General features: G+C 44.8%; 1 protein-coding gene across 2 annotated transcripts in view; it reads left to right on the top strand.

The window, feature by feature from the left end:
• The window catches only part of CEP104 (centrosomal protein 104), a 726468-nt gene that overhangs the window by 312593 nt on the left and 391304 nt on the right, over window positions 1-22571 (top strand). For both annotated transcript variants that reach the window (XM_085608861.1, XM_085608862.1), the window contains exon 12: window positions 14890-15063. In XM_085608861.1, coding sequence (XP_085464987.1) covers window positions 14890-15063 — 174 coding nt within the window. The remainder of the gene's footprint in view (window positions 1-14889; window positions 15064-22571) is intronic.

Below are 22571 nucleotides of genomic sequence, written 5' to 3'. Positions count from 1 at the left end.
AATGTGAGTAGCTGGGCAAGATCATGGGCCAGAGATCGAGGATAGTGGGATCTTCTCCAGGAATGAAGATTCATGTTCTCGTGGGGGCACAGGCACCACTTTGTATAATTTTTGATAGTAGTCTGGGAACACCTGTTCCACCTCCATTGTGTGTTCATGGAGGCCACCTTCGGTATCATGTAGGCAAGCACAATTCTATATGTTGTGTCTCTAGTGGCCAGCCAGTAGATTAGTTTGCCTGATTTATCCCAATGTTCATACACCCACACATGGTCGATGCCCTCCAGCATTGGTTGGCCTCTTTCAATGATATCTGTTTTAGCTGTGATCTCACCATTGTCCGCCGACAGGATAGATCAGGTGAGGGCAAGCGTCGCGTCTGTCGTTCTAGGGAGAGGATCTGTGATTCTAGATCTGTCACTTGTGCCAGTCTTCAAGACTCCTGACCCTGTATATATTCTTTGATCTGGCCTCTGCGGGTGGGTTTGCTGGCTGTCCATAGGGCCCCAGCTGGCTCCACTAAATTGCAGGAGCAGGGCGTCTGCAGCCGGGAGCCAGATGTAGTCAATGTGTGATTGTGTTATACGTGCCGCTGATTTGTGCATGTCCACAGAACGGGGTACCACAATCACCATGCATCGCACACGCCAATCGAGTCAGCCCATGGGGAAAGGTGGGTAGAGCGTGCGCAGCGGGTCGGCCGAGGAGGGTCAGAGGTGTCCAGTACGGGATCAGTGACTGCATTGAAATTGCCCCGTATCGGTGTTGTCCCCTGAAGAAGGAGCAATAGGATCCCACATAGTGTCTAGAGCGTCAGCTGGAGACACTCCTGGGAGGCAAAAGTTATAGTGTCTGGCTTCGAAGCGACCCACGACCCTGTATACCACCCCGTACCACCCCGGGGGTCTTCATGTGAAGCTTTAACCACCAGTGGAAATCTCCTGTGTAAAACAATTGCCACTCCCTCCACCCTGCCCCCTTCTCCCCCCCCCCCCCCCGAGCTGCGGGAGAACCCCTCATGAAATTCTCTTCATATCCAAAGCAACCTACAAAGGAGCATTTTGTGCCCAGCAGGTGGGTCTCCTGAAGCATAACTATCTCTGACTGGAGTCTTCTCATATACCTTATGACCGCCAACCGCTTAATACCGTCCAGAAGGCCGTAGACGTTCCACAAAAGGATCTTAATCATTTTGGTCAATCAGGTGAATCCATTTATTGGTCTTCTCTCTCTCTCTCTCTCTCTCTCTCTCTCTCTCTCTCTCTCTCTCTCAACTGGAAGCAAGTGCATAATCCAGCTGGAAGGCGTCAAAGTCTTGTACAGAAAACAACAAAAGGCAATAAACTAAGCAAATGGTGTTCCCACAATAATGGGATGCTAAGAGATGATTACATAAGCGACCAAATATTGGAGATAGTCGGACGCAATGGCAGTCAACCTAATTCACTTCTTCCTCAATCCAAATAACTGACTAACATATCCACCACTCAAATTACTTTCATATTTCACAATACCGATTCAACACTTATCCTTCATGAGTTCCGGAGCAGCGTCCTACAAGCCAAAAAGCGCTTCAATACCCCATCAGGGGAAACCAGCGCTATATAAATGCAAACCATTTCCCTCTTCTATCCCCCCCACTATCCTTCTCAATCCAAATAACTGACGAATATCCACCACTCAAATGACTTTCATATTTCACTATACTAATTCACCACTAATCCTTTATGGGTTCAGGAGTAGCGTGTTACTTGCCAAAACAGCGCCTTAACACCCCATCAGGGGTAACAAGCACTATATAAATGCAATTGCAATTACAATACAATACAGCCACAAAAGAAAGAAAATGGGCTGGAGATGGTGATACAGAAATTGACTCCAATAGATCCTCCTTTAAGCAAAACAATTAAAACATTGAAAGAAAAAATAGGGGTTTATTGAGCAAGAGGAAACACTGGACTTACTCAAAGCCATGGAAAAAGTGGGGCAACAGAGACACAAACAGTGGAGGTTTTGGATATATGAGACATTTCTATAAGAGATAGTGTCAACCTAACCTAGCTAAATTGTTTTGCCTTAGCAAGCAAGAAATATCCACATGGAGAATTGAGGATACAAGCAAGAGAAAAGAATAAATATTGTTATGGAAGCCCGGACAGCGATAGGAACATCTCTAGTAATCGTGTTAGTTCCTATGTTCCTATTTACTTCTTGATTTTCTTTTCAGTTCCCTTTGCACTTAACCCTTCTTCTCTTATGTCCTCCTCCTTCCATCTTGCACAGCAACATTTTAGATACAGGTATCTTGACCGTCCAAGGCACTGTTCATCTTGCACATTCTTATGCCCATGAACTCCATCATCCTATTAAACTTCCCTTCCCTGGATATCCAGTCCTCTGAAGACCTTGCAAGACCTGGAACCACCATAAGCAACTGGAAAAGTTCTACCTGATTTTTTCTGAGGATGGAGTTCTTGGAGAGGTAGTCACAAAGAAGTAAACAGTACAAGTTTTGATCCGAGTTCTCCCGCATTTTTTTTTTTGTATATAGTGCATATTTCAAAGAGCAGCCACGTTCTCTGTCACTGATCTGCTGTGCATGCACCATTTAAAGAAATGTCTATACATTTTCAATTTAAAAACAAATTACCTGTTGAAAATGTTGTATTACACACTTTACAAAGTTGTTTGACCATCCATCATCTAAAAAAAGTTGTATAAAATAATAGATATTGTTGGTCCTACGGTTGTTTTTTTTGCTTCTCCTGACATGGTGTGTGTGTGTGTGTGTGTGTGTGTATATATATATATATATATATATATATATATATATTCACTGAAAAAAACATATGTTTGATGGACGTTATAGTTAGTTGGACATTTCACTCGTACAAAACCAGAGAAATTTGGCTGTTATAGTTAGTAGAGCTAACTATCACTCGCACCCCCGCAATGCACTGTTGATGACGTCACATATTACATCACTCATGACATGGTCAGTGGCATCACTGATGACATCTCAAATGACATCACTGATAACATCACTGATGACATCATCCAGTGAATGTGTGTTTCTGTAAAGTTTAAATATGTTTTATATTAATATATATGCCAAAGTGTTTTGAAGAATGAGTGGGTGTATAAGTGTCTGAATGGATGATTTAGTAGGCGCGTGACTTATTGTATAAGTGACTGATTAAGCGTATCTTAGTGAATGCATGGTTTATTGAGTAAACTGTGTAAATGTCCGTATCAGTCTGTCTGTTGGTGTATAAGCAGCTGCATGGGTTGGTGAGTAGCTACATGACTGTCTATTTGGGTTATTGATTGGTTGTCTGAGTATCTGTATGGGTGCCTGAGTGTCTTTGTGAGTGGGTGGGGAGTGGGTGACTCGATGTGTGAGAGGGTGATTCACTGGGTGTATGGGATCAAGAGTGCATCTGTGAAGGGCTGTATGAGTGGGTGAGTGTGTATATGGGTGTGTTGGTGAGTGAATGGATATCTCAGTGATATATATGTGAGTAACTACATATGTGAATGGCAGTATATGTGAGTGTTGGAGGATATAAATGACTATACGGAAGAGTGGCTGTGTGGATGAGTGTGTGCTTGTATCAGTGATTTAAAAGAGAGTAAGGATGTGTTAGTATTTGTATAAATAATTTAGGTGGTCTGTGTATAACTGAATAGGTGAGTAAATGGGTGTGATTGATTCTTTGCATGATTGAGTAAGTGTGTGAGTAAGTATATGGCTGAGTGGCGGGGTGTGAGTGTATGTATAGGTGTATGAGTGCATATGATAGTGCTGTATTGATGAGTGACTGCATGTATGAGTTACTGTATGGGTGAATGAGAGGATGTGTGTGTGTGTGTAGACCTATGAATTACTGAGTGGGTATGTACTAACTGCTATTGGTCTGTCTATGCTTTCAATATTGGTAGTCTGTATTTTAGAGTGGGTGTATAAAAGGCTTTATTGGGCTGTGGGGAGGTGCATCAGATTATCACATGGATGATGTCATCAGTGATGTCACTGACCATGTCATGAGTGATGTAATATGTAACGTCATCAGCAGTGCATTGCAGGGGCGCGAGTTATAGTTAGCTCTACTAACTATAACGGCCGAATTTCTCTGGTTTTGTACGAGTGAAATGTCCACCTAACTATAACGTCCCTGAAACCTGTGTTTTTTTCAGTGAATTTCTAAAGTTTTATAAATGCTAATTTCTAACTATAACGTCCCTGAAACCTATGTTTTTTTCAGTGACTTTCATAGGTTTTTTAAACGAGAATTTCTAATTATAATGTGCCTCAATCCTATGTTTTTTTCAGTGTATTTCTAGGATTGTTTTAAATGGTCATTTCTAACTATAACATCCCTATTAAGTTCCCTTGAATCCTGAAGGTCCCTGGTGGCCAAGTAACCCACCAGGTACCTCCAGTAAGCACCACTGAGCTGCGTTGCAGAGAGGTGTTCCTAGGCCACGTCCGTTTTTACACCACGCCGCAAACGCGGCTTCTGGCGCACTGCTGCTCAGAGGATGAAGTCCACTTGTGTCCTGAGGTCCTCAGGACACAAGAGGACCTCATCGCCCCACCAGCAGAGCACCAGAAGCAGCGTTTGCAGAGTCGTCTAAAAAGGGGTGTGGCCTCAGACCACCTCACTGCAACGCAGCTTTGTGGCACTTACTAGAGGTACCTGGTGGGCTAGTTGGCCCCCAGGGACCCTCAGGATTCAAGGGGACTTAATCCCCCAATTTATAAAGCGCCAGGGGGTGTGTTTGCACACTTGTAATATCATGCCTGCCCCCTCCCTGCACCCACTGTGCAAACACGCCCCCTGGCACATTGTAAGTTGGGGGATTATGTCCCCTTGAATCCTGAGGGTCCCTGGGGGCCAACTAGCCCACCAGGAACCTCCAGTAAGTGCCACAGAGCTGCGTTGCAGAGAGGTGTAAAAAGGGGCATGGCCTCGGACCACCTCTCTGCAACGCAGCTCTGTGGCGCATACTGCAGGTACCTGGTCGGCTAGTTGGCACCCAGGGGCCCCCAGTATTCAAGGGGAATTAATTTCCCAACTTATAACGCGCCACAGGGCGCGTTTGCAGAGTGGTGCAGTGAGGGGGCGGGGTCTCCAGTGAGATGTCGTTTTTTTATTTTATTTATTTTTTAGAAGGGGGGCTGTGTGGCCCCCCTTTTTAAAAACTATTTTTTGGGCCCTGGGGACCCCATCCCCCAGGGCCTGACCCCTTTAAAAAAAAAAAAAAAATTAAACTGGAAGGGGGCCACGTGACCACCCTCCCGCGGCCAATTTCACAAAAATTGCGCCCTCCTCTGGGATGCGCGGACCAGAGTTGATGGTGCCCCCCAGAGGAGTGGAGAGCGCAAATCTCCTGAACATACCGGCGGAACGAGCTACTGAGCCCCGATGACAGCGGGCATAGCAGAAAAACTTGCGAGAGTAATTTGACCACCTCGAACCCGGGAGAAAGCGTCTGCCCCCCCCACCCCCCATGGCACTGCGATATCCCCCTACCGCAGCAGGCTTGAAGAGTTACCTCTTTAGTGGCCTCAACAAGGACCCTGACTGCTAGAAGGGTACCTGGTGGTAACTGGGCATGCCAGAGGTTTTGGAGGGCCCGGAGGGAGCTGCTGGACCCTGTGCCTGACTTTAAGATGGCGCTGGATGCCTCCAGTACAGTGCACGATGAGAGCCTTGTCTACCTAGATACTCCACTTACACGATCTGATGTAAAGGCACACCTATAAACCAAGAGGGACAACCCGAAGGAAAGGAAACAACTGCGTCCGGAGGCCCCACACAGCTGACACACAACATGGCACCCGCCCTGCGGAAGACACAACCCACATCATATGTGGATCCCAGCGCTTGGCTCACTCAACTACAAGACACTGCTGTTTGAGTGTCTGATTTTTTCTCCACGACACTCTTTATGAGAGTAGTGCCTGTCCCCAAAATGGCACCCGTGACTCTGTTCTTAGCAATTCAGAGTTATGGTCTTGTAACACCAAGATGGCTGCCACAGTGGTCGCTACCACGTTTGTGCTACTACTCTGGGACAAAAACTGGACATCGACCAGAACTTGAACCTATCCCCCACCTGGCGTACCCATCAGGACATAGAATAGTGAAATTACCTCCGACTGTGGAGACCTAGCTATTTGGCCGATGCTCGGTGGAGCTACTTGTTAGCTAAAGAAGAGATGGGGTGTGGACTTCCCCCTCGGCCAACACCTACTCAACCGGACTTTGGGCTGACTTTCCTTTGTCGTCCTTCCACCCTACCCCTTTACCTTACCCTTCTATGCTCCATCTATCTCGTCTTCTATACTCTTTAAATGTTTTTCAGTTGAGACCTAGGTATTTGGCCAATGCCCGGTGGAGCTACTTGATAGCTATAGAGGAGATGGACTGAGGTCTTCCCCGCCCCCCTCCCCCCGGCCATCACCTACTTAGCTGGACTTTGGGCAGACTTTCTTTTGTCTCTCCGTCGTATCTCCCTCCGGCCCCTTTGCCCTACTCCCTTACCTGTCTATGCTCCAATTATCTCGTCTTCTAGGCTCTTTAAATGTTTTACTAGTAACTGATGTAACTTGTAACTGATGTAATTTTGTAACATTGTGGATCCTCATGTAAAGCGCTCTGATACCTCCGGGTCTAGCCAGTGCTATATAAAAATCATCAAATAAATAAATAAGCCCCGGGGACCCCATCTTCCGGGGCATGGCCAGACTTTGTTTTAAAAAAAATGTATTTATTTATATGGAGGGGGGCCCGCTTGGCCCCCCTCCTTAGCCCACTGATGGCCCCGGGGACCCCATCCCCCGGGGACGCCCTTTTAATTTTTTATTTATTTTTTTAAAAAATTATTAAAGGGGAGGGGGGCCGCATACCCTTCCGGGCCACTTTTGGCCCCAGGAACCCCATCCCCCGGGGCCTACCTCAGTGATTGAGATCGTGGGGGGAGCCCCAATGCCCCCACGGTCCCGCTGGCTCCCCACCTCCTGTGGGAGCCGGCATTGCTTTTGAGCAAGGGGAGCTGCTGATATGCAGCTCCCCTTGCTCAAAAGCAATCTGCTTTGCTTCATTGAAGCGAGAGCAGATTTTCCTGCTCTCGCTTCAATGAAGCAAAGCAGGGTTTGCTATGGCAGGGCAAGAGCCGCATTGTTCCCGCCCTGCCATAGCAAACAGGAATGTCCATGTGGTGGGCACCCCGGGACATTGCCGGAGATGGCCCTGGGGGGTGGCGGTCCCCAGGGCCATCAAGGTCTCCTGGAGAGGGGCCCAGCGGCCCCCCTCCCATCATTTGCACAGCCCCGGGGAGGTGGTGGTCCCTGTGGGCCCCTCTGCTTATAATTGAAGAAAGCTCCAGGGAGGTGGCGGTCCCCGGGGCTTGGGGGATCCGTGAGGCCCCCTCACCCTCACATTTTTGTCTGTGTGCCCCGGGGAGGTGGTGGTCCCCGGGGCTGCGGGGTGGCTGTGTGCCCCTGCGCATATTTAAGCAAAGCTCTGGGGGGTGGCGGTCCCCGGGGCTTGGGGGGGACCTTGGAGGCCCCCCACACATTATTAAACAAGCCACGGGGAGGTGGCGGTCCCTGGGGCTGCGGGAGGGCCGTGTGCCCTCCCCCATACAATTTGCATAGCCCCCGGGGAGGTGGTGGTCCCCGGGGCTGTGGGGGCCCCCACGGGGCCCGCAATATAATTTTGGCATTCCCCCGGTACCTGGCCCACCCGGGGGCTCCTTTAAATGAAGCGCAGTTTTCGGGCGAGTTCGCAACCCCAGCGCGAATTCGGCCGATTTTGTAAAACGAAAAATGCTTTTTCCCCTAGTGGGACCCCCTGAGCAGGCTGGTCAGGGTGTTTGTACCCCGCCCCCTTTTCTTGTTTTTTAACCTCTTTTTCACTGTTTTCTTGTGACTCGGTTCTACCGAGTCACAAGATGACTGCCAACACTTCCTGGTTTGGAGTGTTGGCAGCCAATCAGAGTGAAGCTCGTGCCCGGGAGGGTTCGCGAACCCGCCTCGGTGCTCAGATATTGATTTTTTCTTTTTTAAATTTCTCAGGAACTACTGAACAGATTACAACATTTAACAAAAAGGGCGCAGTCTAAACCAAGTCCTACCTTTTTGCCAAATTTGGTGTAATTCCGTTCAGCAGTTCAGGCTGTAGCCTGTAATAAAGTTCCTATAGACATTAACATGGAGAAAACGCGACTTGGGACCCCCATTTTATCTTGGCCCCCTAAGCAGATCTAGAGGGTCAGGGTATTTCTACCCTGCCCCCTTTATACGTTTTGCACACTTCATCCACTGATTTCTTAAGCCTCGCTTTTACCGAGGCACAAAATGGCTGCCAACACTTCCTGGTTTGGAGTGTTTACAGTCAGGTGACAGCCAATTAGCATGCAGCTCTTGATCGGGAGGGTGCACGCTGGGTGCGCGGATCCTCCAAGGTCATAGATATATATGTGATTTTGATTTTCTCAGCAACTACTGAACGGATTTACACCATTTAACCAAAAGGCACAAGTGTGAACCAAGGTCTACCTTTCTGCCAAAATTGGTGTAATTCCGTTCAGCAGTTTGGGCTGTAGCTGCGACTAACGGTCCCTATGGAAAATTGCATGGGGAAAACACGTTTTGGGACCCCCCCTTTTTTCCCGGCCCCCGCTTGACGAATCACCCCAAGACTTTCAGGATAGAAGCGGACCGGAGCGGGCCACGAGTTTTGAAAATTTCACGAAGATTCGTCAACCGGCGCCAAAGTTATTCTAAATAGAATGTTGCGGATTTCCTATGGATAATAGGTCCTAACTAGAACTATCTACTGGCGACCGCCAGTAGGTAATATATATAGTGTAACCTTCATGTCTTCAGTTTTGGAACAGTCAAATATTGCTGTAAATAACATACTGCCTGATGTGTGCAACATTTTCCTTCGGAGTCGAGCAACCCCTTCATATATGTAATATATATTCTAATTATCTGCACCTGTCCTTGTGCATCTCTCTACCCTTGCTTATTTGGTGCAGTGCCCAGTGGAGACAAGCCACCTGCACAAAGAGTTGTAAGTCATTTCAATGAGCAGACTTTCTTAACTGGTCCTACTTATTTTTAGGTCTCGCCTAGCATTGCAGCGCACATGCGCTGCTCTCATAGTTTGATTTATTGGGGTAAAAGTATTTTTGGGGAGAAGGACGCCTGATCCCGCCTATGCTTTCAATTGGTGAATGTACATATTTATTTAAAACCCTGCATTTCCATTTCTCTGTAGGCTTTTTTGTTACCGCCCTGTATCTTTTCTGTGCACGCCCATGGGACACCGAGTCTACGGCTTCCTTCAGTTTTATGGCTTTTCTCTTATCTGATGGGGCTTGTTAAGGGAAGGTTCAGGGAGAGTTCAGCAAGCTTTTACACGTACCCGTCACGCGCGTCTTCTCTTTCCCTCTCCTCCCCCACCCCACTCTCTCTGCTGTTCCTCCCCCTCCCTCCAGTGCTGTGTGGGGCGGAACAGCGACAGCTTGTTGGTTTTTGCCAGCATTTCAGACACCCACCTTCCCTCATCCACACATCCCGACCCAGACACTCCCCACCCATGTGAAGTAACTGCAGCAGTTAGACTGCTGTGATTCACTCTCCCACCTTTCCCACAAAACACTGGGAATGTGCTGGTTTGCCCCACTCGTGTGTGCTCTAGTACCTTGCTTAGCCAATGTTTGCTAACTTTTACCAGAGAATTCTTCCTCCTGACTACGCACATTTCTTTTTATTACTTTCCCCATAGATGTATACACTAATCAAGGGTTACTTTCAGGCTCTCATTGTTCTATTATCATTGTCCCTTTATCAGTGTCAGATTTACTGCCCAAGGAGTTCACATTTGCGTCCATAATTTCCAGTACTTTTTCTTGGGATGCCGATTTCTTTCACCTTCTTTTCTAGTCATGGCAGCTTGTATGCTGCCTTACTGTCTAGCTACCTTCCTTATGACCTTTTTTTCTGTGTGCGAGCATTGCCTCTGCTTCCTCGCTCCTTCATTTCTCACTCCTGTGGTAGTCACATCTGCTTTTTCCTCTGTGTATTGCCCCTCTTCTTCTCGCGTGTAAAGAAGAGGAGAAGGGCAACCCAGTAACCCCTTGTGGGCTAGAGTAATAGCAAATGGCCAACAAGGGGATTATTTAGGAATAGGATTATAGCTACAAGCAACAAAATAATTTGCGCCCATAGGATGTGATGCAGCAATAAAAGCATTGAAATTTTATCTAGGAAGATTGTTTTCAATTAGGTAAATCTAAACAACATTAATTGATAGAACATCAATGAACAGGCGTACAAGAGTAATGATGTGACAACACTGTACATCAACGTTTTGGACTCCAATCTTACTAAATACACGAGAACATCTTCAGGACTGATTGCATTCGATGATATTTGTGTACCCCTTATATTTTGAATTAGTGCAGTGCTGATAATAGACTGTTGCAGTAAACATGAAACGCGTTACCACTCAAGGAAGAAATCTAAGTGACCTTGGAGGGGCCAGGATGCTGCTCTGAGAGTTAAAAAACAATATCACCTCAGATTGAAAAGAACTGAGAATCGAATAAGGCTACCCGAGCCGCATCCTGGAACCCTGAAGATGATCTTGTGTATTTTGTACAATTTGAGGCCGAAACATTGACGTACAATCCACTTCTTAAACACCAACTATCACTGGAACGGACTCTACATTACATAGAGACAGTTTCTGGAATTTTATTATTCAGAGTAGATTCAACACACATTGTACCCTCAACTGGATTGTATTTTACAATGTATAGCTAATATAAGGGATATATGCATGTCTGTTGCTTGTTTTGAACCCCTCAAAAATTGATATTCAATATCTCATGTTTGGCACTTAATATATACTAAGTTGTTCATACTTCATTACTCTTGTACTCCTGTTCATTGATGTTCCATCAATTACTGTTTTTTTCTATTTAATGAATTGAAAACAATCTTTCTTAAATAAGTTTCAGTGCATTTATTGGTGCGTTATACCCCATGGGTGAAAATTATTTTGTTGCTAGCATTTATAATTCTATTCCTAAATAATCCTCTTGTTGACCTCTTCTTCTCCCAGCAATATCCTTTTGTTCGAGCCTCCACCTTCTGTTGTTTCTTATTGAGGTCCCTCATCTGCTCCTTTTTCATACTTCTGTATTAAAGACTCATACCTTTTATGTGTACTTATCTTATACCCATATATCTCTGGTATTGTAAACTCCTTTTAACACAATTCTCAAATTAATGTATTTTAATGTAATAAGGCTCAGGCTTGAACCACTTCATTCTGTTTTTGTTTTATGTAACGCAGTGTTACATTTTGTTACATTTTGATGCCCATTTCAGCGATGTCACCCATTTTCTTGCTGAAAACATCCCATAATTATTTGTGGGATCCCAAACCCTTGGGACTTGTGGGATGCCAAACCTGTAAGCCTTTGGCTTACAGGTTTTGCATCAGTTGCCCTATTATATTTCTGCCAATCTCTACTGGAATAGCCCTGGGATTCTTTATGTGATATCATCTGATGCTACGTGCTACTCCAGTCTACTTTCTTTTACCCCACATCTCGCCACTCATAATTTTTCAGTTTCTTCATCTGGCTTCATAGGAGCAGATTACTTTTCTGACTTGCCTTTTTCCAATTAAATACTCTATTTGATTAATCTAGTGTTTACGTTATTTTCTTGAGCATATTTCTCATATGGACATGTAGTGCATAGTAAGACTGGGAGCAGAACTTTAAAACCTTCCTCCCCACAAACAGTTCAAGGCCACTTAATAAATCCACACCAGTAACACTCGCCTGTCATGCACTTTCTTCACTGCCTTTTTCGTTTCTTCCTTTTGCCTTTTTCCTTCCTCCCTTTTGTTTTTTTCTTTCTTTCTTTCTTTCCTCCCTTTCTTTCTTTATCCCCACAGATGGTGGTAAGAGGAAAGATAGGTTCAATTGTAGAGGGATGCATCGGCTTTTTGTTGTACTCATGACTTGCTGAACAATGAAAACACTGGGACAGAAGTTGGGGTGAGCAGTCTCCATACCTTGCCATATTCAATCATCCATTTTACAGAAGTTCAGGGTTTTTCCTATCCTTATTTTCTTCCTAGGCAAAAGAGAAAATACCAGTTTCTGATAGAGACTTCTAGCCGCAGATTCCTTGCTTTTTTTTAAATTCTCCACGCGTCAGGCTGTATTGGTAAACTTTTGAGTAGTACATCTGCACTGTGGTAGGTGACACCATGCAGCTCTGCACCAAAACTGACGTGTGGTGCCTACATAGGTGCCACTCCCGCGCACTGATGTCCGATCCTTTCTCTCCACACCACCAGAAGCGGATCTGGTGCTCCCTCTCATCTCTTTGAGACTCCTATTACCTCTTACAATCTTAAAACTGTGTGCAAGTGTAATTTCACCTCCCAAAACGACAGGTTTTAAACATTGTAGAGACTGTCGCAAACAAATGTCTGTGAGAGATCCTCATCAGGATTACCTGTGGTGCCTGCGGTCGAATCACTGCAGCGATTGAGCGTCAATGAAACAGAAGGCCATCCGAGACCTTGAGGCGAGACTGTACATCGCCAAGCACTGGAAGACTCCATGATATGACCTCTTGAAGTCAGAAATTTGAGCTTGCTCTAGATCCAGAAGTTGCAGGATTTGTTTCAGAGTTTGTTTTAAGTCTTGATCAAAATCATCGTTTAAGTCGAAGACGAAGACAAAAAATCTAAGTGCTAAGCGGGACTCTAACCCTGCTTCCACTCTCACTTTCCTTAGATGGCATGGGGGCAGGGCCCTACTACTTGATCGCGCTCCAGAAGTCGTTCAGCTTTGGAGTTGCCTATCCCTCAATTTTTTCCAGCACAACTCGAGTTTGCGGGACTCTCTCCTACACCAAAACAGATCATAGAGTTCCAAAAGTCCATGATCCGACTCTTTGGATCCTTGACAACATCCTCTGGTCCCATAGAGCTGGGAGGCCCTCCATTTGGAATGCCGACGCTGGGTTTGCCATTGGTGCTTACTGGACCCTCCATGTCATGATGTGCACTCCCTTCGAGCTGCTTCACAGCTCCTCCTGTGGGTTCACACCCTCAATACCATGTTCCTTGTTGATATAACTTTGGCCTGGTGTCTGAGCGAGCTTCCAGCTCTGTGTGTCAGCCCATCGCACACCACCTTCTTCCTGGACAAGCTAGTCTTGTATACTTCAGCATCTTTCTTGAGTTTTGACGCCGTTCCATGCCCGTCAGAACATCACCTTGCCGGCATTCTATGCTCAGTCTCACCCCTCCAAGGAAGAGGAGAGACTCCAGTGCTTGGACGCCAAGCGAGTGCTTGCTCGGAGCTCTGTCCACTGCCTTTGGTGTATCGCTCCGGCACGGCTCCCTTTCCAAACTCCTCAGCTAGCCCCTGCTCTGCTGGCGATTGTCTTACTTTCTCACAGCCCCAGATTGAGCCTCTAGGCACCCAATCAGATGGACACTTCATAGTCCAAAAAGCTTCACTCTTTACAGTCTAATTCAATATCAAGATGTAATTCCTAATACGCACACTCAGGACAGACGAACTTCACAACACCCATGATGAATTATTTCAGATGTGAAAGCGATGAATGAATCTAATCTACATATATATATTTTGCTATGTACAGATAGTCAACTGCGTTTCTTTTCTGTGTTCCAGATATGCTTGCTGCTCGTTTTTTTCGGAACATTGTTATGTGAACATGTTCAACCTTTATAAAATTCTTGCAAGGGGGAAGTTCATGTTGCCTTGATGTTTAGCCATGAGCTTTTATTTGGGACCAAGATAATTAGTAAACTAACTATAGTTTCAAAGGCGCAAAATTGTTCATTTAAGTACTTTTTCATTTTACCTTTTCCACAGGAGTGAAATTGTATTGCACGTATGAAAAAAAAACAGTAGACTGTATAAATGTTGTGGAAAGCTAATACCCAGGGAAAAGTTAGTGTATAGATACTTGATGTAGAGTTTGTCTCACTGAAGTGCTAGATGAACAACGGAGCTCCTAGTGCCCCGACTCACCCAGTACATAGTAAATGTTACTATGTCACTCCTAGTTACCCAGCATAAATTATAAAGGGGCATATTGGCAGGAGGGGGGCTTCTTGCTAACAAGAACTCATTTGAAGTGTGTGGGCATTGTGGTTTAATTCAGAGGCAGAGATGCACACAATGGCTCGTCAACTAGTCAAGCAAGCATGTTACCATCATCTCTGCTGCACAATGCACTCACTCTTACCTTGTGATTTAAGGCAGCGGTATCTGTCTTTGTGCTTCATAATATGGAAATAGCATATTTTGATTCTTTATTAGTCTTTTCATTTTAGTCTAGCTCTCCTTTAAGTCAATTTCAAATCCTAAACTTGGGCCCATTTTCCTATGAACAAATCACTTCTAATTTTCCTTCTCTGTCATTCTCTGGCCAAAGAGTCATATTAATATTTTGGTTTTATTAAAATGGCGCTGTGAACAAGCAGTATTGTGCGGTGCCTAGATCAGAACAAAATTGAAAGACTTCCATTGGTTCTTGTTGTCTGTTCCACTTTTTAATGTTTTTTCTGGTCGTGTGCTTTATCAATTATTTTCGCAAATGCTTTAAGTTGACCTTGCTCATAACACTTTGCCAAGCTTCATGCCATTAACAGGGTTGGTGATCATTGTGCAACTCCATTTAGTAGAGTACTTTCTATGCACGAACAGATTTCCTTCTTTCCGGAAACCATAATTGTTGTAATACTTTATGCTCGAGGTTGCCTGAAAGTTTTAACAAGATGTTGTTTGTTACCTTATCAGGTGTTCCAGGCATCACTCACACTCCTAAAAATGATCATCACACAGTATATACCCAAGCACAAACTAGGCAAACTGGAGACGACCCACTGTGTAGAGCGAAGTCTTCCCCACCTCCTCGCTAGAACTGGTGATTCATCCACGCGTCCTAGAGTTGTTGCTACAAATTTCATTCAGGTAAGCTTTTGCTCGTGGGAATCAAATGCACCTCAAGGCAGTTGTGTTGCAAAAAGCCAGAACCAAATATGGGTTAATTTTCTTTTTGAAGGACCAGGCTGAAAAATATTCATAATAGAAAAATGTATTAGAGTGCTGCAAAGGCAATACAAATCCAAGTTTAAGGGAGTAGAAAGCAAGAACGTTGGTTAATGGTAGGCACATTGTATCAAGCAATACATGAATTGACATATAAAACCTCCTTACTCTTACTCGAAAAATCCATTCGCAAATCTTTCTAGCTGAGAAGTTTATAGCGAATGGAAATGTTCTGCTTGTTTGCAAGGCACTTCTCTGTTTGACTGATGTGACTTTGACAAAAAGGTCTGATTTTTGCTGTTAACACACCATTCTAGTCTAGTCACACTTCTGATTTCGCCACACTGTTTCGGCAGCCACTTACACTCCTGTTTTGGTGAAGATTGGAGCAGGTTAAAGACTTATACATACATTTTCTTTTTTTTAAATTTTATTCTGTGTCTCTATTGCTTGGGCTTCAGTTGCTCCTGGGTGGACTTGAGACACTAATTTATGGCTGTTGAAGCTTGAAGTATTTCAGAGTGTGTGATAATTGGTGCAGTTGTGAAAGCAAATATATTATCTTTAAAGTGGTTTGTATTATTCAGATGAAGGCACAACTGATGTGGCTTAGTAGTCCACAATATATGACATACAATTCCCCAGCTGTGACAGAGGCTAACCTCTAGATTAGTGGGGAGAAGTATGTAAGATCTGTCCCCGAGTAACCGCAACCTAACCCCTATAGCTAAGCAACCAGGCAATACTAGATTAAGTCCATCCAAGACTGACAGAAGCCTAAGCTGTGGAGGCAACCACAGAATAATACATGGAGTTGATATTGAAGTTACTAAATCCCAAGCCAAGCCCTGGAGTCTCGGTTAAAGAACCGTAAATTATTGTGTGGAGTCCACCCAGGAGCAACTAAAGCCCAAGCAGTAGAGGCACAGTTTAGCAATCTAAAAATATGACATCTTGAAAATACGACATGACGATCTGTCTCAGAGCGACAGAAGCCTAAATCCCTGCATACATGGTCAAAAAACCTGACCTTGCACAGGAAGTTCTGTGTAACCTGAGATGTAGCTTTAATGTATACACTTGTGAAGTCAGTCAGAGATAGCCTGGCTATCTACTCGGGATGTGAGATCTGTTATAACCTTTACATGGTGAAATGTCAAACATGGGGTGAGGAGGATGGAAAGAGGCAAGAAGCACTTGGGTTTGGCACTAGACCCTTCTAGTTTCAAAAGCCCAAACAGGGAACATACCTCAGGAAGATGCCTTAACCTGGATGCCTGGGAGTAGGGGTCAACTAAAGTTAGTAAATGCAGTGAAAGAGTTATACTGACATTTTACTATTTCTTCACTGTATTGCGTTCTTGTACATCTTAAACCTAAGACTGTACTGATGCTGCTTTATGGCATTGTAGCTGTACATGGCAAGGCAATCAGAAACTGAGACACATTAACGGTTCTAAGACTCTGCATTCTGACTTCACAGGCTCAAATCGGATTTTATCTGGACTTACGATTTGTCCTTTAGCTTGTTAGAAATCGGAATCTCTAGTTGGCAGAGGTAGGTACCTTTGTCCAAATAGGGACCCTTGGTTATAGTCAGGGCAAGGGGGATACACACTCTAGATAACCCCTGCTCACCCTTTAGTAGCTTGGCATGAGCAGACAGGCTTATCCCAAAGTCAATGTGTAAAGCACTTGTACCAACTCTCACAGTAACACAGTGATAATACCACAATTGGACACCACACTGGTTTTGAAAAATAAAGTATCTTTATCTACACTTGACAAGACCAAAATGACAAAATCTAACATACAAGTATTAAGAAAAATTACTTTCAAAAGGTTTTAGCAACTGAGTCCATAGAAATCTATAGATGCGTGGTTTATTGCACAGTACCTGTGGTTGCGACAAAATTCACCAAGCCAAACAGCCGCAGCATTGGGAAGCGTCAAAAAACAAAGAGATGTGTTGGTTCCTGAGACCCTCGTAGATGCGATTCGACAGTTCCGCTGTACACAGGGGGCCAATGCGTCTGGTCCGGTCTGTAGGGGGAAGCTGTGCTTCGATTTTGGGTCAACTCCAATCCTCGGGTAATGCGTCGGTGAAAACTTGCGGCACAGGGACGATGCGTGGAAATCCGGGATACATCCGCGAACGATGCGGCTGCGGCGAGCAGCGCTGCGTCGACCTCTTCAGCGCAATCTCAATGCGTCGATTCTTGCAGCGGCGACAGGCGCTGCGTCGGTTTCGGCAGCGGCGCGGTGAGGCGGGGAGACTTCTCGCACCACGGCGTTGCGTCAGAAAACTGTTTCAAGAAGAGCGATGCGTTGATTTCCTAGTCCTTGCGTTGCTTTTTCAGCTCCCAACAGCTGAAAAAACCTCCGAAGACAGTTACACGCACCTCTTGGCAGGTCAGAACTCCCAGCAAGGAAGTTCAGGGGAGCTGGGGGTGAAGACACAACAATGTTCTTCTCCTTTCTTTGGCAGAACAGCAACTGCAGGCCAACCCCAGACACACAGCAAGGGCAGTACTTCTCCTCAGTTTCTCCAGCTCTTCTTAGCAAAGGTTCCTCTTGATTCCAGAAGTAGGCTAACGTTCAGGGGTTTTAGGTCTAATACTTATACCCCAAAATGTCTATGTTCTCTTTGTGCAAGGGGATCTGAGCCCAGTTCAAACCAGTTCTGGGGGCACTCTGCAAGTGCACAACAGCATCCATTGTCAGTGTGAGCCTTGGCTCCAGATACACCACAGGGGAGTGGAGCCAGCATTGTGGAAGGCAGGCACAGCCCTATCCAGATAGAGGTGCTACTCCTCCCACCACTCCAAATGCAAATCATGCCTATCCAACCTAGTGCAGACTCATCCAGACTCCTGAAGCCACTGCACCTTCGCAGCTCCTGTCACTCCAAAGCCAGACAGTCAATCCGCAAACAGGGAGAGGCACACAGGATGGTTGAACAAGAAAACAGCCACTTTCTAAAAGTGGTATTTTCAAATTCAGAATGTAAAAATCACCTTTCCTAAAAGATGCATCTTTAGATTCTGAGTTCAGACATACTAAACTTTATTTCCCTATCTGGTCCCAATGGTAAGTTATATTTATAAGAGGTTATAAATTAACTCCCATGCTTTCCTATGGGGACAGATAGCCTTACAATAGTGAAAAACGAAATTGGTAGTATTTCACTATCAGGAAATGCCACACATATCAGGGCACCTTGGGCCTAACTTAGGGGTGACTGACCTATAAGAAAATGGAACGTTAGGGCCTGGCAAGTGGGTGCACTTGCCAAGTCGACATGGCAGTTAGCAAACTGCACACAGGCACTGCAGTGGCAGGCCTGAGACATCCTTTCAGGGCTACTCATGTGGGTGGCACAATCAGTGTTTCAGGCCCACTAGTAGCATTTGTTTACCAGCCCTGTCACATTTAGTGCATTTTACTAGGTACCTACTAGTAAATCAGATATGCCAATCAGGGAGAACCAATCATAATAACAATTTACACAGAGAGCGTATGCACTTTAGCTTTGATCAGCAGTGGTAAAGAGCCCAGAGTCCTAAAACCAACAAACACAGGTCAGGAAAAAATAGAAGCAAAATGTTTGGGGATAACCCTGCAAAAGGACCAAGTCCAACACACTTACTCTTATTTTTCTGCAAAATTAAAACGTTAAAGCCTATGAAGTTAGAAAGGGTTTTAATTTATACTACTTGTGGTAGTTATAGGCACCAGTGCTAACTTGTGAGTTTGGGAAGATATCATTGAGAAGTGTTGGCGTTATGACACAATTAGACTTCACTGTTAATGAGATATGACCAAGAAAAAATATAATATCTATTGGTCAGGATCTGCTGAACTTTAAGCACATGAGGTTTTCTTTAGCTTAAGTTTTCATTGGTTTTGGATAACACAAAATAGTGAATCAAATGACCAACATGCAAGATGAGGCATTAAGCAAGAGGATGATTCAGGAGGTATTAAATGGAGGGGAAGGATATTGAATGACTCCATGGATCTAGGTAAGGCGTCTTGAGCTACGCTACATTTGGTGGATAGGGAAAAAGGACACCTAGTGAAGAAATGAGAAGTGTTGTTGCATTGAAAGGAAATTGCTAAAACAAAAGTGTCAAAAGAGACCTAAACTACAATTTGAAAACAATAATATTCTTTTGTATATGGTGACAGGAGGATCATAACGTCTTCGTGGAGTTGTTTCTTTGTTCCAGAGATTATCCTCTGCTACAAAGGTAGTAAGGGTTGTCTTATTCAAGTAGTGTACTAGTGCACATGCAGCCTTTAGGAATCTGCAAGTTCTATCACTATCTGAAGGGAAAAATTATATTAAAGTTGGGGATGGTGCAATGATTTATATATATTTTGCAGTCTCATTCCAATATTACTCTAGCGTGGCACAGTAGAACAACATATCCTCTATTGAGGCAAATTATTTTTTAACTGAACACTTCTATAAGTGATGCCACATATCCTTATCCAGTTGGCGATATAATTCTAAACTTTGATCATCTGATTAGCATGCTAAAATCCTTGCTGCTGCCTATATTTGAGATCTTGGGCGTTTGAAAATTGAAGAGCTCTTGTTCCAAGATTGCAGGCCCTAGCCGCGTACAATCCATTAGATTAATGTAAGTGAGACAGAATTAAGGCATTGCAGCCAGCACTCTTTTTGGGAACTCTAGGTTTGGGAAGATGCGCTGCAAGGTCGTGATGGCGAAAGAGGTTTTAGTTATTTTGCTTTTTCATGTTAGAAGACACAAATCAGTAACTATATTTTTTGCAAGTTTCATGACTTTGCTGCTGGCAGCGGGGAGATGCCAGATCAATGGCCCATTGGACACAGCTTGGACTGGTTTCCTCGGATGACGATCTATTCTTTTCTGAAGTGCTGAGCTTGGGTTGATTGTGTGCCATACTCAGGCAAATATTTAGAAGGCAGGAGCCTAAAGTGCACCCATTTCTGTCTGAATGCTTTTCCAGTTTGACGGTTAACTGTGTACAATCAACATAGATGTAGCAGGAGAAGGTATACTATTTGATTATGTCTGGACAAGTGCCAAGGTAGACTTTCAAGAGAAGAGACGGGACGGTAAAGCTTTGGAAGGCGCATGTGAGAGTAGAGGAAGGGTAAAGACCAACCCAGAGGTAGGGCGGTTACTTTAGGTATGTTTCAAAGCTATTGATGACATCCAGTCTACCTCCATCTCTTTAGTGAAGGACTTTGATGTATTGTATCAAAAGCTGAAGAGCGGTCCAGTACTAGGAAGACAGTAACTCCATTCTGGTCAATGGTAAACTAGATGGCAATTAAGTAACATTGCATAGAGCTGCCTGGATCCAATCGTGTTTTATACCTGGAAAGTATTTTATTTTCTTTAAAGATTGGAGGGGACATGTGTGAACGCTGCTATGTCAATGACCATGCATAAGAACATTTCCTTTTCAATTGGTCAAAAGATTTGGATAATGCCTTCTTTCTTGCCTATTTTCAGGTAGTCCTTTCAATTGTAGTTAGTAACTTTGACTAACATACCAATAGTCATAGAAAACCAAGTAATTGGTAAATAATGCTTTATATAATTTAAGCATAACATAACATAATGCACTTTCTGCATACCAATTTAGAGCATATTATTCAGCATCAGGTTTCAGTTCTAAGATGATAGCTCAGAAGGATATTATGCAGACTACATAAATCTCTGTGCATCCTTGCATCACAGTTGTAATCCCAAATACTCTCTCTATTGCTCATATATGTATGTAACCTACATCTCATAAGTTTAATTCTATCATCCTTCTAAGATTGAAGCAATGACTTGCAGGTTTTTAACCAAATCCTCCCTCTTCTATTCTGCCTCCGACTCAGCAGAAAGACATTCCTTCACTATTCTACATTGTAAAATGGAACATGTTGGGTAAAGAAGGAAAACGGATTCCATTTGACAGATTCAAACACATTGAGCAACAATGAGTTTTAAGAAGGGCAAAGAAGTGAAGTATACACCAGTGCGCAAACTGTTAGTTTGAAGATCTGGGGCTCGCCCCCTTCATGATGGCAGCTCAAAAGTGTAATTAAATATGTTGAAAGCTGTTGTTTTATTTCCCTGCTTTCCTTTAGGGCAAAACCTCACAGTGATACCTGAAGGTTTTTTTAATTGCTTATCCCCACCACCAATAGCATCCCAAACAGGGTAAGTCACACAAAAAGTATTCATCTTCAACTTTGCCCCGCCCGTCAAAGTCATCCATCAAGACAAGGGAAGGTCTGCATTCCAGCTTTGCTTTCCGGTTGAGCCTGGGCCTGGGATGTCTCCTCACCTCCCCAAGTTTCCTGGAGCCAGAGGAACCCCACGCGCAACTCCGTGGGTTTTCTGAGTCCATGCACCTCATATTTGGGTGGCCCTTCTCCACTTACGCGCCCTCTGACATTTTGGGTTTGGGAGGGCCCCTACTAGTTTTACACCTGCGGGTTTGCCCCCAGCACCATTCAAGACCCTTGGATCCATGAACGGACCCGTACCGATGCCGGTCCAGCCACCTTGATCTTGCCGGGCCATTCCCGGCGCCGCCTCATTCTTCTCCTGGACTCTGACATGGAGCCAGATGGACTTTACCCGACGACAACTCGGGTGCATACTGGAGCCCTTTCATCCAGGCCGGAGCCTGAGCCCTATACCTACAGGCTAGCACTTGGGGAAGATTGGGAGGGGCCACGGGACCCTTATGAATTCCAGTCCGCAGACCCCAAAGAGGACAACTAGTGTAAGTATTTGGCGGATGCCAGTGGACTGGACACCTCCCCAGATACTGGCTTGGTCTATCCTCCTAACGTGACTATGGAGGAGGAAGCCCCATTTCCAATAGTGGTGAGGAGGGCAGCAGAGGTTCTGGACCTTGAGCTTGCCTCTGTGGCTGTCAAGACTGATGTCATGACGTAAGTGCTTCAGCCAGGAATCACCCCTTCTGAACCCCTTCTCCTTTCTAATGAAGCCCTCATATACATACTACGCAGGGCCTGGTCCAAGCCCTGCACAGGGGCTTCTGTGAATGGGACAATTGCACCTCGTGTTTACACCGCCCCAGGGACCTCAGTTTCCTCACCCTAAAGCCCACCACAGAGAGCTTAGTGGTCCAATTCTTCACTTCCTAACTGAATCTCATTTCCCTACCTCGCCACTGGACAGGGAATCCAAGAGGCTGGATACCTTAGGAAAGAAGATATTTTCTTCTGCATCAACTGTTGCTGATGAGGGGGACACAGCTTAGTTCACCATATGATGTAGGCTGGATATGACAGACTCAAGTTTTTATCATCGGTGGCCCTTCTTCACCACGCCTGGTTGAATACCACTAACATTTCAGGGGGTGTCCAGGGCTCGCTCATTAACATGCCCTTTGATGGCTCCCTT

The sequence above is a fragment of the Triturus cristatus genome, chromosome 1_2 (genome assembly GCF_964204655.1).
Source record: "Triturus cristatus chromosome 1_2, aTriCri1.1, whole genome shotgun sequence".
NCBI lineage: Eukaryota > Metazoa > Chordata > Amphibia > Caudata > Salamandridae > Triturus > Triturus cristatus.
The sequence above is the reverse complement of the archived record's forward strand: the minus strand, read 5'-3'. Positions and strand labels throughout refer to the sequence as shown.